Raw genomic sequence first — 22,294 nt, forward strand, 5'->3', positions numbered from 1 at the left:
CTATCTCTAAAGAAGAATCGCCGGAGTGCTTCTTTACCAGGGAATATGTGGTGTTTTGTTATAATCCTTCACCTCATCATTGCTGCTGTCACAGGAAATCTCTACAAAACCAGTACCAGGTGCTGTTTTCACCCAGAATCCTAAATAGTTTTAAAGAAATGTAGCTACATGTTGTTAGTAGTATCCGAACTGAAAATGTCAGGATTGTAGCTGGTGCAATCTTTGCTGGATACCTTATAACCCCTCCCCCTGAGAATTGCTGTAGGATTCAAACAGAAGCTGGGACATAAATTATCTTGGCATCATATTTAATAGGGTTAGAAGAGAAAACGGTCCAGAAAATCCAACCTAATCATGACCTCTATAGATTATCCTAAAAAAAAAAGTTCATAACAAATAATGCTCCTCTGCAAATAAGTGTAGTGAAAGGAAGGTTTTGACACTTCTACTTTACTAGAAACCTTAGGCAATAATTTTGGTATGAATAGAAATATTCTAATACATGTAAGGAGAGTGCACAGGTCTGTAGTAGCCAAGGAAACCTTTACCAAGACTTTAAAAAAAAATCATTTCTGCATGTTTGTAACATGCCATAAGTACTGCTGTACTTGTAGAGCCACGGTGGTCTTGGAGTTAGGATGGAAAAAGTTTTTGCAGTTGATGGGAGTGGTGGTAGGTCCTCAAAGGGAGTCCACCAGCAGCTGTAAACTGTGTTGGGTAATCTTCCTGGAGATCTGTGTACGCATACCTTTTGTATGTGGTGGTAATACAAGCAGACATATGTGTTTACATTCAAGAATTGTAGCAGGACTTGGTGCACTCGTTTGCGAGATCTAACGGCACAGCCCCTCCCTTCTGAGTAAGCAGTAGCGGGCTTCTTGTTGGATATTACAGCAGAGGGCAGGTCTGCGGGAGCAGTTTGAATGATCAAAGAACAATGCAATGTGTCAATGGACAAAGTCCAGCTACATTCCTTGAATATAAATGCATTTTTGCACAGTATATTGAGCATTGAGTATATTGGTGCTTGGGGAAGACCCCCAGGTCTTCTATATCAGTCATTCTTCTATTCATAGCCAAAATGTAATAAATAGAAGTGTATTGTAGAAAAAATTGCATATCCATGTCCCCAGTGAGATGTTTGATTATTTTATTTATTTTACTACTACAGTGTTTGATTTTTGTAATAAAACTGGATTCATTTTTCCATTTACAGTATGGTTCTTTAAAATGTGTCTCAAATCTCTCCACTGTCTCTGCCTAACATGGACAGTCATTGCCAAATGCTAAAATCTCTGCCCCGCTCTTCCTTTCTGGTGTGTTCCTCTATGCAAAAACGAGAGAGTGGGCCAATATTATCTCATGATGCACTAATAGCCACAACTCCATTAACTGTGATGTTACATGTTGTGCTATAAGCACTATGTAATATTTACTCCGGTTTGCTATTTCTGTTACAGGCTCCATATATAATGAAGAATTAACGGGTGATGCTATGTATCTGTAAGTATTGTACATGGATTGACCAAGTCCTGGAGGAGAGTTCTTCCGCTGTTAGGTTACAGCCACATGGCACCTGCTCGAGAGCTGAAAAGTCACAATTACCTTCAGGTATGTGCTCTTTAACTAACAGCAAGGCCCCTGGTGACTGCAGGGTTCTATAATAGAGCCCCCTGCACACACATCTATAAGGGGACCAGTGATGGCTGATGTTTTGGTGCCTAGCACACGTCCCCTTGTCCTTTTATATGGGCTCATGCATTTGGCTTTGATTTCACGCATGATTGCTTGTTTCCTGCGTAACAAACTTGCTGGTGTCAGTATTTAAAGGGGTTGTCCACTTTTAGCAAATAATTGTGTCAAAGTTATATAGTTTTCCAGTATACCTCCTGTATCAATTCCTTGTAGATCTCTGCTTGCTGCCATTCTATAGGAAGAGTCCTTATTTACTTCCTGTGCATAGGAATCTGTCTCTGGTCGTGTGATGTCACACAGGTGCACAACTCATTATATCACAGGGAGTAATAGAGCACCTCTGATATCACATGACCAGGAATCTGTACTTATCTACAGGAAGTAAAGCTTCCTATAGTATGACAGCAAGCGGAGATCTAGAAAACCGTGAGGAATATTGGAAAATTGTATAATTTTATTTCGGCAAATAATATTGTTTGTGTAAGTGGAAACCCCTTTAATTTCCCATGCAATATACTGGGAAACTAGAAAAAAATTCCAAATGCTGTGCAATGGACCAAAAATGCATTTTCTTGAGGGCTCTGTTTCTATAGCTTCAAAAGGGTTGTCTGAAAGACAAAAAAAAAAATTGGTGGCCGTGACAGGGCGGCTTAAAAAAAATAAACCTATACACCCCGCGCTGCCATCCTTCAGTCGGTGCCCCGTGCAAACAAACAGGGGGCACGGAAGACATGCTGCGTTCAGCTTCTGGCCAGTTGAACACAGTGCGGCTTCCATGTCCCTGTTTGTTTAGATGGCGCATGGACTGGAGGGATGTGGGGAGGGACCGCGGGATGAGTACATGTTTATTTTTTTAAGCAGCCCCCTCCCGGCCAATGTGTTTTGTTTTCCGGTCTCTGACGACCCCTTTATTTGTGTAGTCCAAATGACACCTCACCCTATTCTTTGGGTCGATATGATCAGAGATGCCAAATTTAGATTGGTTTTACTACATTTCAAGCAACCAAAATGAAGTTGGAGCGTCACCATACTAAAGTGCTGTGCAAATTAATTGGGACAAAGCAACAAAAAAAAAACATGTTTTTGAATATTTTAATAAAATGTTAAAATGCACTGTTACATACTAATTTTAGTAAGAAATGTGTGAGATTTTCAATACGTTTTGGCATTGACTCTACCAAGTTTTTGCATAAATTCTTCATCATGGAGCCGCACTTGTATGGCCCCATTGATCACGCATTGGTAGTACTGTCCATTTTGCCAAATGTCTCTTCACAATGATCCACACATTTTCTATAGGATTTAAGTCTAATGAATCTCCAGGCCAGTCCAGCACTTACTTTTATTGTCTTCCAGGAATTTCGTCACACACTTGGACTTGTGGCATGGAGCCAAATCCTGTTGGAATGTCCCTTCAAATTTACACATGAATGGCAGAACAAGAAAAAAAAAAGTCTATTTATTTGGATGAATTCATAATAACATCAACAGGAAACAAGCTCCCTGTACCATCCGCTGTAGAGAAGCCCCAAAACATCTGTTTCTGAGGGTGCTTTACAGTTTGTAGATTCTGATCGGCTCACAATGGTTCATTTTTTTTTGCTTCCCTTAACAACACTCTCTGTGTCCTTGAACAAAAAGATGGATTTAATCACTGAAAATGACCTTTTTCCACTGACTAGCAGTACAAGATTTATATTTTTTGCCCATGTGAGTCGTTTTTCCTTCAGTGAAGTTGTTTCCTTACTGGCTTTGTTGCCTTCCAGAAGCCCTCGCTGTACTTTCGCTAATATCATTACCTGCAGTAAACAAGTCTCCTTGCCGGTCTTATTTTTTTCTTGCATTCGTTTTACCATTTCTGATAAGTGTTTTATCCGTTCTTGGTGTCGTTTTCCTTCTTCTGCCACATTTACTTTTTTCTTTTTTTCCTTTGGAGAGAACGATCCGGTTTAGTTGTGTGTGCGAATTATCCTTGAAACGGTAGAAGTAAGACTTGTATGTTCATTTAGAGTAATAATTATAGACCTCTTCCTGGTTCTGAGGCACAAATCACACGGCGAGGGAGTACACTAAACCACTCCTCACAGAAACCAGCTTTAAACTTAAGGCAGCCAGCTGTTATTTTCTGACTAAGACCAGTCAAACCACATTTTGTTACTCAAGGTTGTACCCTCACACTTGTTCACAGCGCTTACAATTGGTTTTGAACACTGACTGGTAACCAACTTACGATTTTACTTAAGGCTTTGTCCCAATTAATTTGCACAGCACTGTAGGGTGCCAATAACCTTTTCATACAAAGCAGTGCAAGGTGTTAATTTTTGTGGAACGAGCTGATGGTTTTGAGGTGCAGAATGGTGAAAAATAGTTGATACATACATTTGGGAGTATTTTCCATTATAGGGGGTTCACCGAGGGGAATAATCATTCTTATTTGTTAGATCAGGTATTTTGGGAAGTGACGATACTTGCGTGTGATTTTATTTCTTAGTATACAAGTTCTAGGGAAAGGAGATTATTTAAAAATCTTTGCATTGTAGGGTTTTGTCCTCCTGATCTGTAACCATCTGGCTCCAGTGTTAGTGGTGGGTGTCTGCTGTATTATACAGTAAACACTCGGCCTGTATGGAGAGGCCTCTGCCTGTGAGTCCTCCTTATACAGTTCTTCCCCTTGGATGCAGTAATAGTACATCCATTTTACAAGGAGTTCAAATATAACCCATAGATGACATATAAAAGTCTGTTAATGAAAGAAATCATAAACGCATAAAACATCCACAAATCTGGTGAAGGTAATAGAATGTTACAAGAACTATGCAAACTTGGTATCTCTATAATCTTGCAGGTTTTTTGTATTTTTAGTTTTCAGCTTTCCAGTACAAACTCTTATTTGACTTTATAATAATAATCTTTATATAGCACCATCAAATTCTGCAGCGTTTTACAGATTTTGGGGAACATACAAATAAAATCAAACATTACAGATTAACAACAGTCATGTGAAACAATAGGAGTGAAATGGGGAAAAAAAAGTTGTGGCTTTTCAGTGGCAGGATGCCATCTTAAAAAGCAAAAAAAAAACACATTGGTTTGGTTTTTACATTTGTATTATGTGATGAAAATCACAAAGTTTTCTTTAAAGTTTATTCAAAAGTCTCCTTATTTACATCACTGTGAAAACAGATTGGATACAAGATTATGTTATAGATGACATCACAGCTTATCTCCTCCCCCTCCCTGTACAATGACCTCTATATAGATAACACTGACCCATCATTACATCACTACTCACAATAGATGATGTCACAGCTTATCTCCTCCCCCTCCCTGTACAATGACCTCTATATAGATAACACTGACCCATCATTACATCACTACTCACAATAGATGTCACAGCTTATCTCCTCCTCCTCTCTGTACAATGACCTCTATATAGATAACACTGACCCATCATTACATCACTACTGACAATAGATGATGTCACAGCTTATCTCCTCCCCTCCCTGTACTATGACCTCTATATAGATAACACTGACCCATCATTACATCACTACTGACAATAGATGATGTCACAGCTTATCTCCTCCCCCTCCCTGTACAATGACCTCTATATAGATAACACTGACCCATCATTACATCACTACTGACAATAGATGATGTCACAGCTTATCTCCTCCCCCTCCCTGTACAATGACCTCTATATAGATAACACTGACCCATCATTACATCACTACTCACAATAGATGATGTCACAGCTTATCTCCTCCCCCTCCCTGTACAGTGACCTCTATATAGATAACACTGACCCATCATTACATCACTACTCACAATAGATGATGTCACAGCTTATCTCCTCCCCTCCCTGTACTATGACCTCTATATAGATAACACTGACCCATCATTACATCACTACTGACAATAGATGATGTCACAGCTTATCTCCTCCTCCTCCCTGTACAATGATCTCTATATAGATAACACTGATCCATCATTACATCACTACTGACAATAGATGTCACAGCTTATCTCCTCCCCCTCCCTGTACAATGACCTCTATATAGATAACACTGACCCATCATTACATCACTACTCACAATAGATGATGTCACAGCTTATCTCCTCCCCTCCCTGTACTATGACCTCTATATAGATAACACTGACCCATCATTACATCACTACTGACAATAGATGATGTCACAGCTTATCTCCTCCTCCTCCCTGTACAATGATCTCTATATAGATAACACTGATCCATCATTACATCACTACTGACAATAGATGATGTCACAGCTTATCTCCTCCCCCTCCTCCCTGTACAATGTCCTCTATATACATAACACTGACCCATCATTACATCACTACTGACAATAGATGATGTCACAGCTTATCTCCTCATCCTCCCTGTACAATGACCTCTATATAGATAACACTGACCCATCATTACATCACTACAGACAATAGATGATGTCACAGCTTATCTCCTCCCCCTCCCTGTACTATGACCTCTATATAGATAACACTGACCCATCATTACATCACTACTGACAATAGATGAGGTCACAGCTTATCTCCTCCCCTCCCTGTACTATGACCTCTATATAGATAACACTGACCCATCATTACATCACTACTGACAATAGATGATGTCACAGCTTATCTCCTCCCCCTCCCTGTACAATGACCTCTATATAGATAACACTGACCCATCATTACATCACTACTCACAATAGATGATGTCACAGCTTATCTCCTCCCCTCCCTGTACTATGACCTCTATATAGATAACACTGACCCATCATTACATCACTACTGACAATAGATGTCACAGCTTATCTCCTCCCCCTCCCTGTACAATGACCTCTATATAGATAACACTGACCCATCATTACATCACTACTCACAATAGATGATGTCACAGCTTATCTCCTCCCCTCCCTCTACAATGACCTCTATATAGATAACACTGACAATAGATGATGCCACATTTAAAGTTTCTTAGCGGAGTACTGAGCTTTGCTTTATTCATTGTTAATCCTGATGATTTATCAACCGTTTAATAACTAAAATTTTAATTTTTAATTTTTTTTTTTTACTGTGTTTTAAGGCATGATTCTTTTAATGGTATTTCTTTAAAGCCATGTTCACACTGAATTCCTGGCTCCTGATCATACATTCTATCCAGCTGGAAGTCATCGGGAAAATGCAGTATATTATATATACATCAGCAGTAGGGAGATGACCCCTTACCGATTCTGATTTCGATTTTCCTGCAGAGTTTTAGTTTTTTAACTGCAAATAAAGTTTTTTTTATATCAAACGTGTGTGTGTGTCTTTCATACTAGATAGATGATTGGTAATTTGGGATTTTTGCATTGATTAACACATGATCTGATTAACTCGTCCTGTTCCTAATCACAGACTGTAGAGGAAATGCACCATCAACAATCCATAACGATAAACCAGGGACACTCACTCATAGACCCGGGCACCGCGACCATGGTACTCTTCTTATATTTGTTATACATGGCCTCCATCCATCTAAAATTTGACAATGACAATACATTGGCGAGGACTAAAGCATATAGGTAAGCTATAATACCATACCAAACAGAAGACCACACGTAGGACGCCCCGACACGTGTTTCGCTATGGAGTCCCCCTTGAAAAAACACCATAGCGAAACACGTGTCGGGACATCCTATGTGTGGTCTTCCGTTTGGTATGGTATTATAGCTTACCTATATGCTTTAGTCACCAATGTATTGTCAATTTTTCAGTATTCTGTTAAGTCTTTTTTATTATAAAGTATTGACCATTCAATACTTCCTATATTACTACTTTACCTACTTTTAGGCTTGTTTTAGGCGCTATCCCTGACACGCGTAGTTTTAACGCATTGTAGTTTGTCCAACTTATTATGTGTATATTTTATTGTAAACTCTCGATAAAGGATTATTTGTTGGATATCTTTTGGGAGGATCTTCCTTTTGTGTTCTTCAAATTGTTGGTATAACTTGTAATCTAGATAAAGTGCAGTAAGGCTGGGTTCACATTGCATCTTTACAGTAAGGATATGTCTGGAGGATTCCCAATAGGAGGGCTATGACATATCACACATTATGCAAATACAGTCCTGTTCCGGCACTTCTTCCAGGAAAACGGAAAATTGACGTCAGCCGGTGATTGGCTGATGCTCCGTGTGTCTTACGCCAGTGATGTGGCCATATAAGTAGGTATATGCTCTTTGCATCTGTCACCTATAACCTGTAATGGCCTCCGCCAAGCTAAAACATTATTCGGCAGGATGGATGGACGTAGCTTGCTGCATCTTTCCCTCTCTTGTTTTTCAGTTTATAATGTGAAGGCAAAAAAGGATGCCCCCACCCACTAGTATGTCTATGTATGCGCTGAGCATATTCATCGGGAGCTTTCCTGGTACAGGCAGTCCCCGGATAGGGTCTGGAGGTTTGTTCTTAAGTTGAATTTGTATGCAAGTCGAAACTGTATACTTTATAATTGTAGATACAGACAAAAAAAAATTTGGCCCCAGTGACAATTGGAGTTTAAACATTTTTTGCTGTAATGGAACAAGGATTATCAATAAAGCTTCATTACAGACACCTTACAGCTGATTATTGCACTCTAGGATTATAGTAAAGCATCCAGAAAGCTTCACCAGAGGTCAGAGGGGTCTGTCTGTAACTATGGGTTGTCTGTAAGTCGGGTGTCCTTAAGTAGGGGACTGCCTGTATATGCATAAAACGATGGTGGCACGCATGAGCTGCCGGGAATTAAGGACCAGGCTCTTCTTTATTTTCGACTCTTTATTTTTCACTCCACACCTTTTAATAACACTTCTATAACTTTTTTATTTTTCCATGTAAAGAGCTGTGTGTGGGCTTGGTATTTAATATTCTATGCCCTATACTGGGAAGTGGAAAAAAAAATCTGAATGCAGTGAAAATGATGAATAATGACACATTTGTGCCATTTCTTGTGGGCTTGAATTTTGCAGCTTTCACTGTGCACCACTACTTCATTCTTTGGGTCAGTACGATCTCCGAGATACCAAATTTGTATAGGTTTTATAATATTTTCATACATTTACAAAAATAAAAACCTCCTGTACAAAAATTGCCGTCTTCTGGCGCTAATGACTTTTTTTATACTTTGGTGTAGGAGCTGTGGTGGGACTTGATGAAGTTTTCAAAGCTTCTATTTTTAGGACTGTATGACCCTTTGATCTCTTTATTGTATTTTTTATATTTTTCAAAATGGCAAAAAAGATCAGGCATTTTTGAACGCAGCGATACCTAATGTGTTTATTGATTTTTACTGTTTATATGACTTCTAGGGAAAGGGAGGTGATTAGAATTTTTTTGAAATATTTTTCAGACGACCTAGGGTACTTTAACCTAAGGTTGTCTGATTGATCCTACCATATCCTGCCATACTACAGTATATGGGGATTTTGCACACCATCTATTACAATGTGCAAATCGCACATTGTAATAGCCTAAAACATGATAGCCTCGGATCTATGTGTGACCTGAAGGCTGTCAAGGCAACGGGGAGCGACGATCGGAGCCAAGATGGCGGAGCCCACGCTTGGCCAGCGGCGATCAAAGGGTTAGCACCCGCAATCAGTGCTACCACTGTTAGCGGGTGTTAACGACCGGTGTTTGCTTCATTGTGAGTATGAAGAGGACTCAGCCCATGAGCCCGCTTCATACTCCCCCTACACAACAAGACGTACAGGTATGTCTTTCTGCGCTAAGGGGTTAAACAATAGGTGGCAGCAAACACCGGGTATGTAGAGGGCTCAACCCATAAGATGCAACAGCGCTATGATCTAACGGGTACGTCCTGGTGAGCTAAGAGGTTAATGGGGTAATATCTGATGACAGGTTCCCTTACAGTAAGGACCACATGGTGATTTGGGTACAACTAATGGACAAAGCTTCAGTCGTCAGATCTTTGCACAAATCTAAGAAATATAGGAGCTGGTTTTATTTGGTTTGGTACAAAGGATTTACTAGAATCAAAAAGAGGAATTATGGCAAATGTTTTGGTCTGGTTACTACGAAAAATGATCCCTTACCCTGCTCCAAACGCTGAAGTGCAAGAAAGCTATGGGGCTTAGAATAGGGTGACACAGACATTTTTGAAGTATGGCTGATGGTAGATTCCTGTTTGCATTTTAAGCCCTGTACTGTCTCGCCACCAGAGAGCTGTTATTGCGCAGGGGTGGGCATAGGTCGAAGAGCGCTGCAGAGACACTTGGCCAGTCTCCTCCATGCCCCAGGGAACCTGCCATCAGGAATACCTCAGTGTATTCTCCATGGTAGATGTCCTTTAACAAAAGATTTGATTTAGAAAATATAGAAAACCATATCCATTTGGTGTCTTCAGGATATCCCACACAATACTAAGGGATGTGTTGTATGGACCACAACCAGAAAAGCCCTAGGTACAAAGTACATTAAAAAAAAAAGTTGCACATGTGGGGGGGAGGTTGTCACTTCCACTGATATGCCCAGTACATGGCACATAATATCAATTACAGGCAGTCCCCTACTTAAGAACACCCGACTTACAGACGACCCCTAGTTACAAATGGACCACTGGATGTTGGTAATTTACTGCACTTTAGTCCTAGGCTACAATAATCATCTGTAACAGTTATCACAGGTGTCTGTAATGAAGCTTTATTGGTAATCCTGGTTCTTATGACAATCCAACATTTTTAAAATCCAATTGTCACAAAGACCAAAAAAAATTTTGGCTGGGGCTACAATTATAAAATATACTGTTCCGACTTACATACAAATTCAACTTAAGAACAAACCTACAGAACTCATCTTGTAGTAACTCGGGGACTGCCTGTACTGACACTAGGAAGTAAATGTGTTGTGCACAGTAACAAGACCTCATACAGCTCCGCTAATAGAAAAATATACTTCTGGATTTCAGAAGAATAGCGAGTTCTTTCTTATATCACTTATGGCCAATAAATAAATACATTTTCACTTCTAGGAATCAATTACTGCATGTAAACCGCAGAGTATGAATACATATTTATGGAAACCAGAGCCACAATAACAGGAGCTTATGCGGTTTGGCAGCTGAGCCAGTGTCTTCCCTATGGCCTATTATCATCAGTGACCCGCGCTGCACCAGTGAGACAAGCCCCGGCCTGCTCCCTCCTCCTCCTCCATGTCCCCGCTTATCCCCTCTCCTCCTCCTCCTCCTCCTCCTCCTGTTGTGTGATGGACGCGGGGACGCGGCTCTCCTCCGGCTGCCGGGGCCTGCTCTACATAGCCGCGCTGTGCCTGCCCTGCTCCGGCCTCGCCTACTCCATCCCGCTACAGCGTCCTGAGGACTGCGGGCCGCAGCAGTACTACCACCCGGGGAACCTCTCCTGCGTGCACTGCCCGGACACACAGAGGCCCAGCCTGGACGGTACCGACACCGTACACACACACACAGCACCGCTACATCCAGGACCGCCAGACTTGTGTATACACACACAGACATCAACCAATCACGTCACTGCATTCATTGTTTACCATTCGCGGGGAAAATGAAAGCGAGATTCTGATTGGTTACTATGGAAAACTGTTCTACCTTATGTAATATATATATATATATATATATATATATATCTCAGTCTGTACTTTAGTGTATTAAATGTTTTCTATACTAAAGGAAATTAGCATGTAGTGAGTTGCTGAAAAATTGCTGAAAAGCCCCACTCCTTACACCACCCATTGTGTTCCAAAAATGACCCCCCCTTACTGCCCCCTACTCTATATAATCTCCCATTACTGTGACCTGTACACGAAATATAGTATAACGTCCTCCTCCCATGACCCGCTCCATACTGTATAAATTCCCTATTTCTGTTGGCCAACATTAAAAGTTCCCTCATCTCTCTAGTTTCCTCCTCATAATGCCCTTGTCTTCCAAGCTCACCCCCTATCAATGCCCTCTTTTGGGTGATGGCACATGTGGCGTTTTGAACGCGTTTTTGGCCCATTTTTAAGCAGTCCGTCAAAAATGCATGCATTTTTTTAATGGACTGCTTAAAAACAGGCCAAAAAGGCGTTCAAAACGCCACGTGTGCCATCACCCTTTCTGTAGTGTCCCCCTCCCCCAATTTATTCTCCCTTTCTTGTATCATACCCATTTCTATTGCCCCTATTTTGTTAATCCCCTGCCCTTTCTGTTAGGCCTAGTTCACAACTGCATTTGGATTTCTGTTATTGTCTTGCGTCACTAAAACAATAGCGAAAAAATGTCCATTGATTTTTGATGGACTTTTAATGTATTCTGTTAATGTCTGTTATTTGAGACAGGAAACAAACAGCATCGCTGCTTCTGTCCGATTTTAGGATTTAAAAAAAAAAAAGTAAACCATTAAGAGTGTGTGGTACCACTAACGCTGAGTGTACAAATGCAGCTCTAGCATACGGGAGTGGGCCTTGGCCCGAGCGCATATTCATTTCTATGGAAATGCAAGCTATTGGTAAGCATACACCTGCGTTTTTCATGCGCGTGCTTTTGGCGTGCAGAACTTGCGTTGCACTCTGACCCATTGTAATTAATGTTTTTTTTCAGACTTGCTTTATGTTTCACTCTCGCGCCTTTTTTTAACGCATGTTTAAATCTCAACATGCTCTACTCTTGCAAGTCACACGCGTGAAAAACGCACAATACCAGTCTATGGAGATGCATAAAAAAAGTATTGCACGTATTACACATGCAAGTAAAATACAAGTGCAATGCATTTTTCACGCATCAATTGCCATAGAAAAGATAGAGCTCAGTCCTGATTCCTTTCACTGACACCGAACAAACTCTGACTGAAAACTGATTGAACTCTGATGAAAAATGTCAGTTTTTCACTGACCAAACCCTGATCGCACCGTGATCAGACTCTGACGTGATCTGCAATGCAAGACATGGGGTTCTGCTAACTGATCACTTGCGTTTCCATAGAAATGCGCTCGGGCCAAGGCCCGTCCCCATACGCTGGCCGTGCGTTTGTAAAGGCAAATGGACATCTTAGTCAGGGCTGTGGAATCGATGTGGACATGGAGTCATGATAAAATGGATTAACTCCAACTCCACAACCATATGATAAATTATTAAAATGATGACATTTCCTTTAAATATCTGTTCGGAGGAATATTTAGGCCAGACGTGAACAACATTTTTTTGCTTCAAGGGCCATATTGTAATACTGCTCAAATTTAAGGGGAAACATCAGTAACCAGCACCCTAGATCGACCAATAATCACAGTACAATAACAATTCCCCCACCCCAGAAATTATAGATGTTGCAGTACAGCAATAAATCCCCTACCACCAATCCCCCCACCTCCATTATGCAAATAATTATAGTGGAGACCCCAGAACACACAAAAAATAAATAAATCCTCTCTTTTCCTGGCTTCTCTTCTCCTCCCTGCACCAGATTTTTCTCTCGCCCATTTGCCGTTCTGCTTTGTATCCCATGCTGCTTGTATTCAACAGCATAAGGACCCGAAGCAGAGCTGCGCCAGGAGGGGACCTGGGAGCAGTACAGTACAGCTGACAGGTATTTACCTCTCCTGAGTCCTATATAACCAGTGTCAGGAGTCAGGACACAGAGTGGCGCAGCAGCACATGACCCGGGAGCAATGGGAATTTCTCAACTGCACTCACTGCTACCCGACCCCCTACAACAATGATCTGCCATCAGTCATGGAAGCGCTCCAGATCCCCTTTTCAGTTGAGGCTGCACTTTGTGTACATGCTCAGGAGTGAAGCTTCTCTGCTATAGATCAGAGAAATAAGGCACTGGGAAGGCATTTATCACAGCACTGATAGAGGGACCAGGAATACAGGACTGTGGAGGAGGAGTCCTTGATCATTTTAGTAGAGTTTTCATTTGGGAAGTTGAGGAATCGGAGTTGGAGTTGAATGTTTGGCTTACCGACTCCACAGCCCTGATTTTAGTTATGATCGTTTTAGTGATGCAAGCTAACAATAGAGGCCCAAATGCTGGTGTGAACTGGGTCTAAGGTTCCCCAACCCCTTAATTTTCTTTCTGAGCACCTATGAGGTGACTAGCAATCAAATATTAAGATGTGATTGATGGGGTGCTGCAATGAGCAACCCTCCCTCAATCAGCTGAGGGCTACGTAACGTAATCCATTATGAAGGGGAGAATCGGGTAGGTATGTGAAAGAGAGTTGGGAGGGAAAGCTTTCTCCCAACTCTTCTGTACAGGAACCCTAAGTTTTATAGAGTCATTAATTTTTAACATTTCAACTCAAAAACATTATAACACTTTTTCAAAGAGGGAAAATTCTTTAGTTTTGGACCAGACCTGCTGTAATGTGTCCCAGATCTTCATCCCCCCAATTCTTCATCATATCACACATGGGTCTGACTAAGCTATTGTACAAAGGGAGCTATCCAGCCCCCGCAATGATGTGATAGGAAGAGGTGGGTGCCTACTTGTCAGACACTTGACCTGGACCATGGTTCTGGTGACAGCAGGTCCGCTCTGAAACCACATAATTTTCCCTTTAATACTGCCACAAAGTAACATTCTGCTGTATTTTCTTCAGGCTTTTCATGTGAGTGTCTCCCGGGATATAAACTTCTTTCTAGAAATGACAACCATGTCAGCTGCCAGAAATGTCCTGACAACCTGGTGAGTGTATCGCTTAGTTATAATGTAAATGTGACGGATTGTCAGCTTTATCTTATCATGTCTTGTATTCTATGGACTTCGTTTCAGGGCGTCTCTGCCGATGGGTGGAATTGCATTAGATGTCCTGCTGGACTGACGTCATTCGGCACCTGCCAGTGCTCTTCTGGGAAGATTTTGGGTACCATTTTTATTTATAATATTGCGTCAGTAAAAGCCTGTTAACACTTTGGAGTTTCCAACAGAAAATCTATATTTCAATTTGTTTTAAAAATTTTGACCTATGTGACCCATATTTCTAGTGGAATTCTACTCTTCCGCTTATTGCCCACGAGCGAGTTTGATGTGTGCAACTCATGCTGAGTGCAGTTACAGGTTTATGAGTGTCCGGGCCGGGCGTTCCAGCAAGTGCACAATGTGAATGTGATGCGAGTTGTATGCATCAAACTCACTCATGGGCAATAGGCCTTAGAAAACAGACCTGATGGTCTCCCTTTGATTTTGCCACAAATTTGTCCCAAAAACCACCTTGTAGATATAACCTAGCATACATGGTGTTCATTGTTTGTTCAGCACAGATAATGCACATAGTGACATCACAGTACAACTATAATGCACAGTGATGTCACAGTACAGGGATAGTACACATAGTGATGTCACTGCACAAAGAGAATAAAAACAATGATTTTAATTAGAAAAAAAAATATTCAAAAATCTTACAATAATGGGAAACATTTACTAAGAACAATGTAGTCTGTACTATGTGCAGTTTGCCTGTGTAGTGTGCAGAGGCCCAGCTTTAGGATTTCTGGCATCCGTTCTTCATGAATCTGGCGCTCTCTGCACTGCTCCGACAGAGTGCGGCCCTTTTTTTTGGTGCACCTTTAGCATTGGGAGTGCGGCACGTTTCTGTTGGACTCTGCATGTTAAATCTGGCACACGGTCCGGCATTGGAACGCCCCCTGCAGTGCAGAAATTTGTGTTTGCATGAAGAATAGTGCAGCTGCACCACAAAATGGTCACGTGCGACACATATGTGGTGCAGATACTTCTCAAATACCTGTGCAAGTCCGACAGAAAACTGTCACAGAGGCTTTAGTAAATGTGCCCCAATTTTTCAATTTTAAAAGTGTTTTATCAGTAATACAGCCGTTTTAATGCCCCTATCACACAAACATTTGTGTGACCAATTTGCGGCTGGATATCGGTCTCCATAGTGGAAACGCTTGGAAACCATTTAATTTTTGTGAATTGTTTGTTTAGACTTTCAGTTTCATTTGCTCATTAATTTCTTATAGTGGAAAGAGACATCAATGGGACATTGCTGCATGAAGCTGAATGTGTGGAGTGTGATGATTCGGAGCCCTCCTTTACATGGCCTGATGCCTCTGGATTCCGGTATGTTCTTCTTTTTATTACTATATTGCTCAATTTATTTGTTACTGAATGATTTACTGGCTTTGCTTCCATACATGGCGCACATAAGCCGGGAACATACACCGCGTGGTCATTACACAACGACCAACCCCAACAACAACCCACCCCCGCGCTTCCCTTTTTTATGACCAGTGCTCCAATTACTTCAATGGACCGTTCTCTCCCACAGTCCACAGAGGTATTTGCTTCAGCACTTCAGTTCTTATGGAAAAGTGGCCTCCTGTCTGTGATCACATTGGGTCCCAGCAGTCAGAATCACAGTAGACAATGTTTTATCCCCAGTTTGTGAACAGAGTATTAGCATTGAAGGGGTTTTCATGAATATGAAATCCCCCATGGAGCCAGTGTTGGGGTAAGAAAAGACAAACACACACTTCCCCAGTCCAGCTCCCGCGTTGCTCCGATTCTCCAAGTTTTGGGGCCTGCTCCTAAACAGAACATCTGTGGGGTCACGGGGCCCATTTCATTCAAAGACTGGACTTCTTGGTCCATCTGGCAACGTAAGAAGTGAAAAAAAACAGAAGTGAGATCCTGTGTGCGAGGAGGCCAGTGATTGGATGAAACGGGTCCCATGACCCTCTGGAACTTCTGCCATATAAGATGTTAACGCTCTGGTTAACCCGAAATTACCAGAGCAACCCAGGAGTTGTGTGTAATTGTGTGTGTTTTGTTTTTTTTTCTTGCTTACTCTGGCCTCTGGGGTTTTTCACCAGAAAACCTTTTATAGGATTTTTTTCAATCCATATGAATCCACACATGTACAGCTTAACCATTTTACTCTTCTAGAACCATGGGAAGAACTATAACTTCATCTGTGAATTACAACAAGAAAATAAAATTGTACAACAAGATTAACTTTATATACAACCAATGTACAAAAATAAACTAACGTAATTGCAAAATGTTATTAATTGTTGACGGGAACATTTCAGTCCCATAAGAGTCCATTCCACCTTATTAGGGATTTGTAATATGCCCATTTGCACAGGGCTGTACAGATATGCAATTTTCTTAAAGGGTTTTTTTTGTGTTACTTATATTTATTTTTCATTATTGATTTTTTTTTATTATTTCCATAACGGAAGAAAATAATTATACTATCCTAGCAAATCGCTATATGCAGGAGAACTTTAAAGTGAACCTGTCACCACAATAACCCCCCACCCCTCCACCCTAAGAGTAGATATATATTACATATTACAGAAGAAGCTACTGTTTGTAGGTTTAGTGGGGTTAGTGAGGTGAAATGTTTGCTTTAATCTTTGCCTTTACACAACTTTTTTGTATTTTACTCTCATAGTTCAGGTAATTCTGTTAAATCTGATCCTAGGTGTGCGAGATGTCATCAGACATTTATCAATAAGACCAACTCCTGCTCCTGCCACCAACCAAACACCTTGGTAAGTATTGTTAGAGCAAGCTAACATCTCCGGGACAGAATATCTCATCTTGTCAAGTTCTGCCTCTGTTTACACAACCTCAGGTTCTCTAATTGTTAATAGAATCCACTAAGCTCAAAGAAATCACACCAAGACAGAAGTATGGTATAATATCTCAATCTCTGCGGAGAACTGATGCTATGCAAGGCTAGGGAGATGTGAGATGCTTTATTTGTCACAAAGGATTATACAGGGCAGGACCTGGGCTTGGTTAGTTAAAGATAAAGAAGTAATGTCCATAGCTCATTAGTTAGTATGTTATTACATCTGCATCACAGAAACAAAAGACGTCTCTTTCCCTGGAATAAGTAATGTTGTAAATCAGCCCAGGGAGTCTTACGTTCTTCTCTGCACAGGAGTGTGTTATCACACTGTTATCAATCTTCATCCACAGTTGAGAGTCCTCTTAGTGTCAGCATTTAGCAAGCATATAAAAATAAAAGCATTTTTCATTAAACATATAACAATACTTCACACACTCTTTATAACTATCAAAATCATATATCGTATTGGGTCTCAGTCATGCTTCCATTATTATAACAGAAAAAGGAAGTATGACTAAAGAAATATGATGGAAGATGGCCTCTTGTGTAAATGTAAGTCTTTTGTAACTGATGGTTAACAGGAGGGTTTGAGGCTGCACCGTGTCCACCACGGCGCAAAATTTTGTACCTAAATGGGCGTCCTGGTGCAGAGTCGGACCCATGCGCCACATTTTGCGATTCAAAAGAATTGTGTCCCACGCTCTATGTTAAAGGTGCACCAGAAAAAAAAGTTGGTGCTCACTTCCCGAGCAGTGCGGGGAGCGCCAGATTCATGAGGACCGTGCGCCACTTTTGATGAATCTGGTGCCCTCTGCACACTCCTCAGGCACACTGCACAGAGTACAGACTGCACTAGTTTTGATAAATGTGGAGCGTTGTGTCCTGATGTGAAGTCCCTTTCCTGATTGAGGGAGCAAATTGTTCATCCTAATTTCTCATGGAACACTATATGGGATTAAGCATCTCTGGATAATATAGATGTAAGGTCTCATGCACACAAATATAGATAACTATTTGTTTAGGTGCATTGACCTAGTTCCTGTTTCTCTAGGCCGGGGGCATATGTTTCAATGGAGCAAGTCACACATTTTCCAGAGTTTTGTCGACTATCCGATTTGGACAACTAGTAAGTTCTCGAGTTGACAAAGTTATATGTAAAGCATATGAACGCTAAACCTATTTTCATATGATTTTTTAATTTATGATTTTAGGGAATATTATTACGATCCGAGTGGCTTTCCATGCACTTGCAGTCATCGGCCGCAGCTTGTCTGGTAGGAATTCCGATTCATTGGGGGAAGATTTATCATCAAGTTTCTGAGGTAAAACTGTTCTACCCATGGAAACCAATCAGAGCTCAGCTTTAATTTTATAAACAGCTGTGGGAAAATGAAAGCTGAGCTCTGATTGGTTGTCATTGGCAACTAAAACAGTTCTGCTCTAAGAGACTTCTGATAAATCTCCCCCATTATGTCTTAGTATAAAAGATGGACTTCTAGAGTGGACATTTCATACTCTACGTGAGGGGGCTGGTGGTGTTTAGTGGGGTAAAAAGCTCTTGACCATGTCCCTTTAAAAAATCATTCAAAATCTGCCCATACTGCAAAGGACTGCCAACATCAGTTCACCCTTAGGCCCCTTTCACACTGCCGTTGTGGGGACGTATAAAGCTTGAGGCTGGAAATACATCTCCATAGACAGCAATGGTGCCAGACCACATTTCGGTGCGCCACTGTACCGTGCAAGGAAAAAATCTTTTTGCGTTTACAGCCGGGTGCCATGATAGCTTTGGAGACGGGAGGGGTGTGCAGCGCTCACCACTCCTTCTCTCCAGCACGCGGCTGTATGCTCTCCCGCGCTATGGCCTGTCCTGCATACGGCTGTCTGAAAGCAGCCTTAAAGTTGTATATCCTATACTAATGATTATAGTATTAGTCCTAGAACCCATAGGACAACCCTTTTAAGGCTCATTACAGATGGTAATAATAGAAATATTGGTTTCTGATAAAGCGCTATATAGGTACTAATAAGCGACTGATGCTAACTTGTGCCTCTTGGATGCCTATATATGGTTTGTTAACTATTGCTCTCTTTGTGTATGTGGAAGCTGCACTCCAATCAGACTGCATGCCAGGCTTTAGGAAACATGTGTGTGATGAATATGCATTCGACAAGCCCCCAGAGTGCGGATGCCTGCAGTCTGTTCAGATACATCTTCTCCAGTACAGCCGCACTCGGGGTAGTACATTCCATTGCTTTCTGGTAGGAAAAAAAGAAGCCTATACTGTATCATCTTCATCGTGACAGACTCCAGTGACTGGTCATACAATCTAAATTGTTATGTGTTTCACAGGAGGACCAATATCCCATGGCTGTATTATGATGACCAACCAGGTTTAGCCGCCCGAGTCCTGACAGCTTTTCCATTTCCAGAAAACTTCAGCTTTAAGTTAAATGATGAGGTGAGTAAGATATAAAACCAGTGATGTGGTTATAGGGGCAGAGGTTATTAAAGTGGTTTTAAACTATAAATTATACTATTTATACTATAAGCCAGTGGTGGCGAACCTATGGCACGGGGGCTAGAGGTGGCACTCAGAGCCCTCTCTGTGGGTACCCGCGCCATCACTGCAGAGTTCGCCAGACAGGAATCAAGGCCTCTTGCAGCCCCAGGGAGTCGAGGTCAAGCTACAATGATAATTTGAACTTTTTCTCCTTCTTTCTACTGTATTGGTGTCCTCGGGTGCCTATACAATTTAAACCTATGACACAGCAGGAAGTAACAAGTTACTACTTAAAATGTCGCATTGGCACTTTGTGAAAAATACGTGGGTTTTGGTTGTAATTTGGGCACTCTTTGTCCAAAAGGTTTGTCATCAATACTATAAGCACTCAATGCTGTAAAAAAAAATATAGTAATACTTAACTCTTTTGCACTCTGGTCCGGTGCAGTGCATCCAGTATACAAAAGCTCAGAGGTGAGATTGTGTCAACAAGGACCTGCTTTTAGGGGGTGGACACTGTCAATGTGCGGTCAACACTGAACCTCAGAGGTCGGTAGTGATGGTGACGCCACACCTGATCGCCTGCAGCTCATAGTATGAAAATGTATAAAACTTGTATGAAGGTTGTAATGAGAAAAATGAATAAACAACAATGCAACAATGACTCGATGCAGTTTTCTGGCAAGGATACTTTTATAACTTAATGAAACTAAGAGTGTTAATAATTAGACATAAATTTAAGAAATTATTTGAATATTCCTAGAACATATTGGGTATGGAACAAAATAATTTCAATTATTTGGACTGTTAGGGGAATGGAATGGGAATATGGTGGAACAGAGAGACATATTTGTTGTTGTGATGGTTGTATTTTGTATGCAAATTGTGTTTGTTATATTGGTTTTTTATAAATAATTAAAAAAAAAAAGAATGTTAATTATAAAAGAACATATGTTAAAAAACCAATGGGAACTTAGGTCAAAATGTGAAATCTTAATCACAGCATCCCTTTAAAAGGTTATTTTTTTCCATAAAAGACAATTACCGGTATATCTACATGACCTATCCATGTCTGTTTTCAAGGGACTGTCTGCTGGGACCTCAAGCTCCTTGCAGAATAGGGGGCCAAAAATCCCTTTCTATTTTACATAGTCCCATAGTAATTTGTAACGCACAGGACAAACTCCGCTCCAATGATATCTGTGGGACCTCAGGAATACAAAACTTCCATGTTTATCCTGCGCGTAATTGATTTCTGTGGGATCTGCAGGACAGGAATCATAAGTAGGATATGGCAGCCCAGAGGGAATTGGGGATCTGCCTGGTAAAGTGAAGAGAAGAGACCCATAATAATGACTTTTATAAAGGTTTGTTCACATAAACCTATAAAATACACGAAAAAAAATAAGACCTGCTTTTTTGCCATGACGGAACCCAGGCAGAATTTTTGTGGTGAGATGTCTTAGAACTTAGACCACGCCCACTATGAAGAATCCACTCCCACATTCCGCAAAATATCCCAGAATTCTGCTACACGTTGCTTAGTAAGTCTCCATCACTCATCAGGTATCATGCCTCTATTATTCCACTATTTCTTGTCTAACAGCCCCAAAATATTAACCTGGTATAAAGTTTTACTTGTTGTTGTCTTTCAGGGCCGGAATACAAACTTAAAATTTTTAGCAGCTCTATATGATGTTCGTGGAAAGTTTATTGGGTGGAGGTCATTGAATGGAGGCTTGTTACAGGTAAAACTTGGTAATAATGTGCAATATTCTCTGGTATTAAGTCCTGATAGATGGCTACACTTTAATTTTGCTTTCTTTATAGCTTTGTCCCGATAATACCAGACGCTTGGATGCTGCATTTATTTTTGGAACAACATATGAGCAAAATGTAAGAGTTTTATAATGTCTTAGTTACTCTATATACAGATACATTAGTATTAAAATGCTTTAGAAGAAGGAATCAGTGAATCTTGATCAGTAGATTGCTGACACATGACCTTTTCACCGATCTGTTATATTTCGCCCTGTAAACTCAGAAACACTGGGGCACATTTACTAAGGGTCCGTACACCGCATTTCCATCGGGTTTCCCAACTAATTCCGATTTGCGCCGCATTTAATGGGTTTTTTGTGCACGCGGTCGGATTTTGGTGGAGTCGCGCTGACTTTCATGCAACACAAATCGGGGATCGTGGCCGTCGGATAACCCGACTGATTCGGACTAAGGGCGGGATTTAATATTCAAATTGTGTTGCAAAACATGCACATACATACACCAGGAAGACGGTGAACTCCAGCGAACCTCAGCGGGGAAGCGACACATGCAGGATATCGGGCGCACAATCTTAGTGAATCGCACCGGACTTCATCTTCGTTGGACAACGCACCTCGGGGATCGCGACAGGACCGGCTAAGTAAATGTGCCCCACTGTGTTGGAGAAGGTGTATCTGCAACATGTGACAG

General features: G+C 41.1%; 1 protein-coding gene across 3 annotated transcripts in view; it reads left to right on the plus strand.

The window, feature by feature from the left end:
• The window catches only part of TMEM67 (transmembrane protein 67), a 48,534-nt gene that overhangs the window by 10,767 nt on the left and 15,473 nt on the right, over window positions 1–22,294 (plus strand). For 2 of the 3 annotated variants that reach the window (XM_072151543.1, XM_072151544.1), the window contains exons 2-12: window positions 1,461–1,611; window positions 14,316–14,401; window positions 14,489–14,579; window positions 15,697–15,796; window positions 17,166–17,235; window positions 18,370–18,444; window positions 18,530–18,592; window positions 19,426–19,580; window positions 19,672–19,780; window positions 21,478–21,570; window positions 21,653–21,718. In XM_072151543.1, coding sequence (XP_072007644.1) covers window positions 1,491–1,611; window positions 14,316–14,401; window positions 14,489–14,579; window positions 15,697–15,796; window positions 17,166–17,235; window positions 18,370–18,444; window positions 18,530–18,592; window positions 19,426–19,580; window positions 19,672–19,780; window positions 21,478–21,570; window positions 21,653–21,718 — 1,029 coding nt within the window. In that variant the 5' untranslated portion in view covers window positions 1,461–1,490. Of the gene's footprint in view, window positions 1–1,460; window positions 1,612–10,853; window positions 11,158–14,315; window positions 14,402–14,488; window positions 14,580–15,696; window positions 15,797–17,165; window positions 17,236–18,369; window positions 18,445–18,529; window positions 18,593–19,425; window positions 19,581–19,671; window positions 19,781–21,477; window positions 21,571–21,652; window positions 21,719–22,294 lie in introns of those variants that run through there. The other variant, XM_072151542.1, reaches the window with a different exon arrangement.

The sequence above is a fragment of the Engystomops pustulosus genome, chromosome 5 (assembly GCF_040894005.1).
Source record: "Engystomops pustulosus chromosome 5, aEngPut4.maternal, whole genome shotgun sequence".
Taxonomy (NCBI): domain Eukaryota; kingdom Metazoa; phylum Chordata; class Amphibia; order Anura; family Leptodactylidae; genus Engystomops; species Engystomops pustulosus.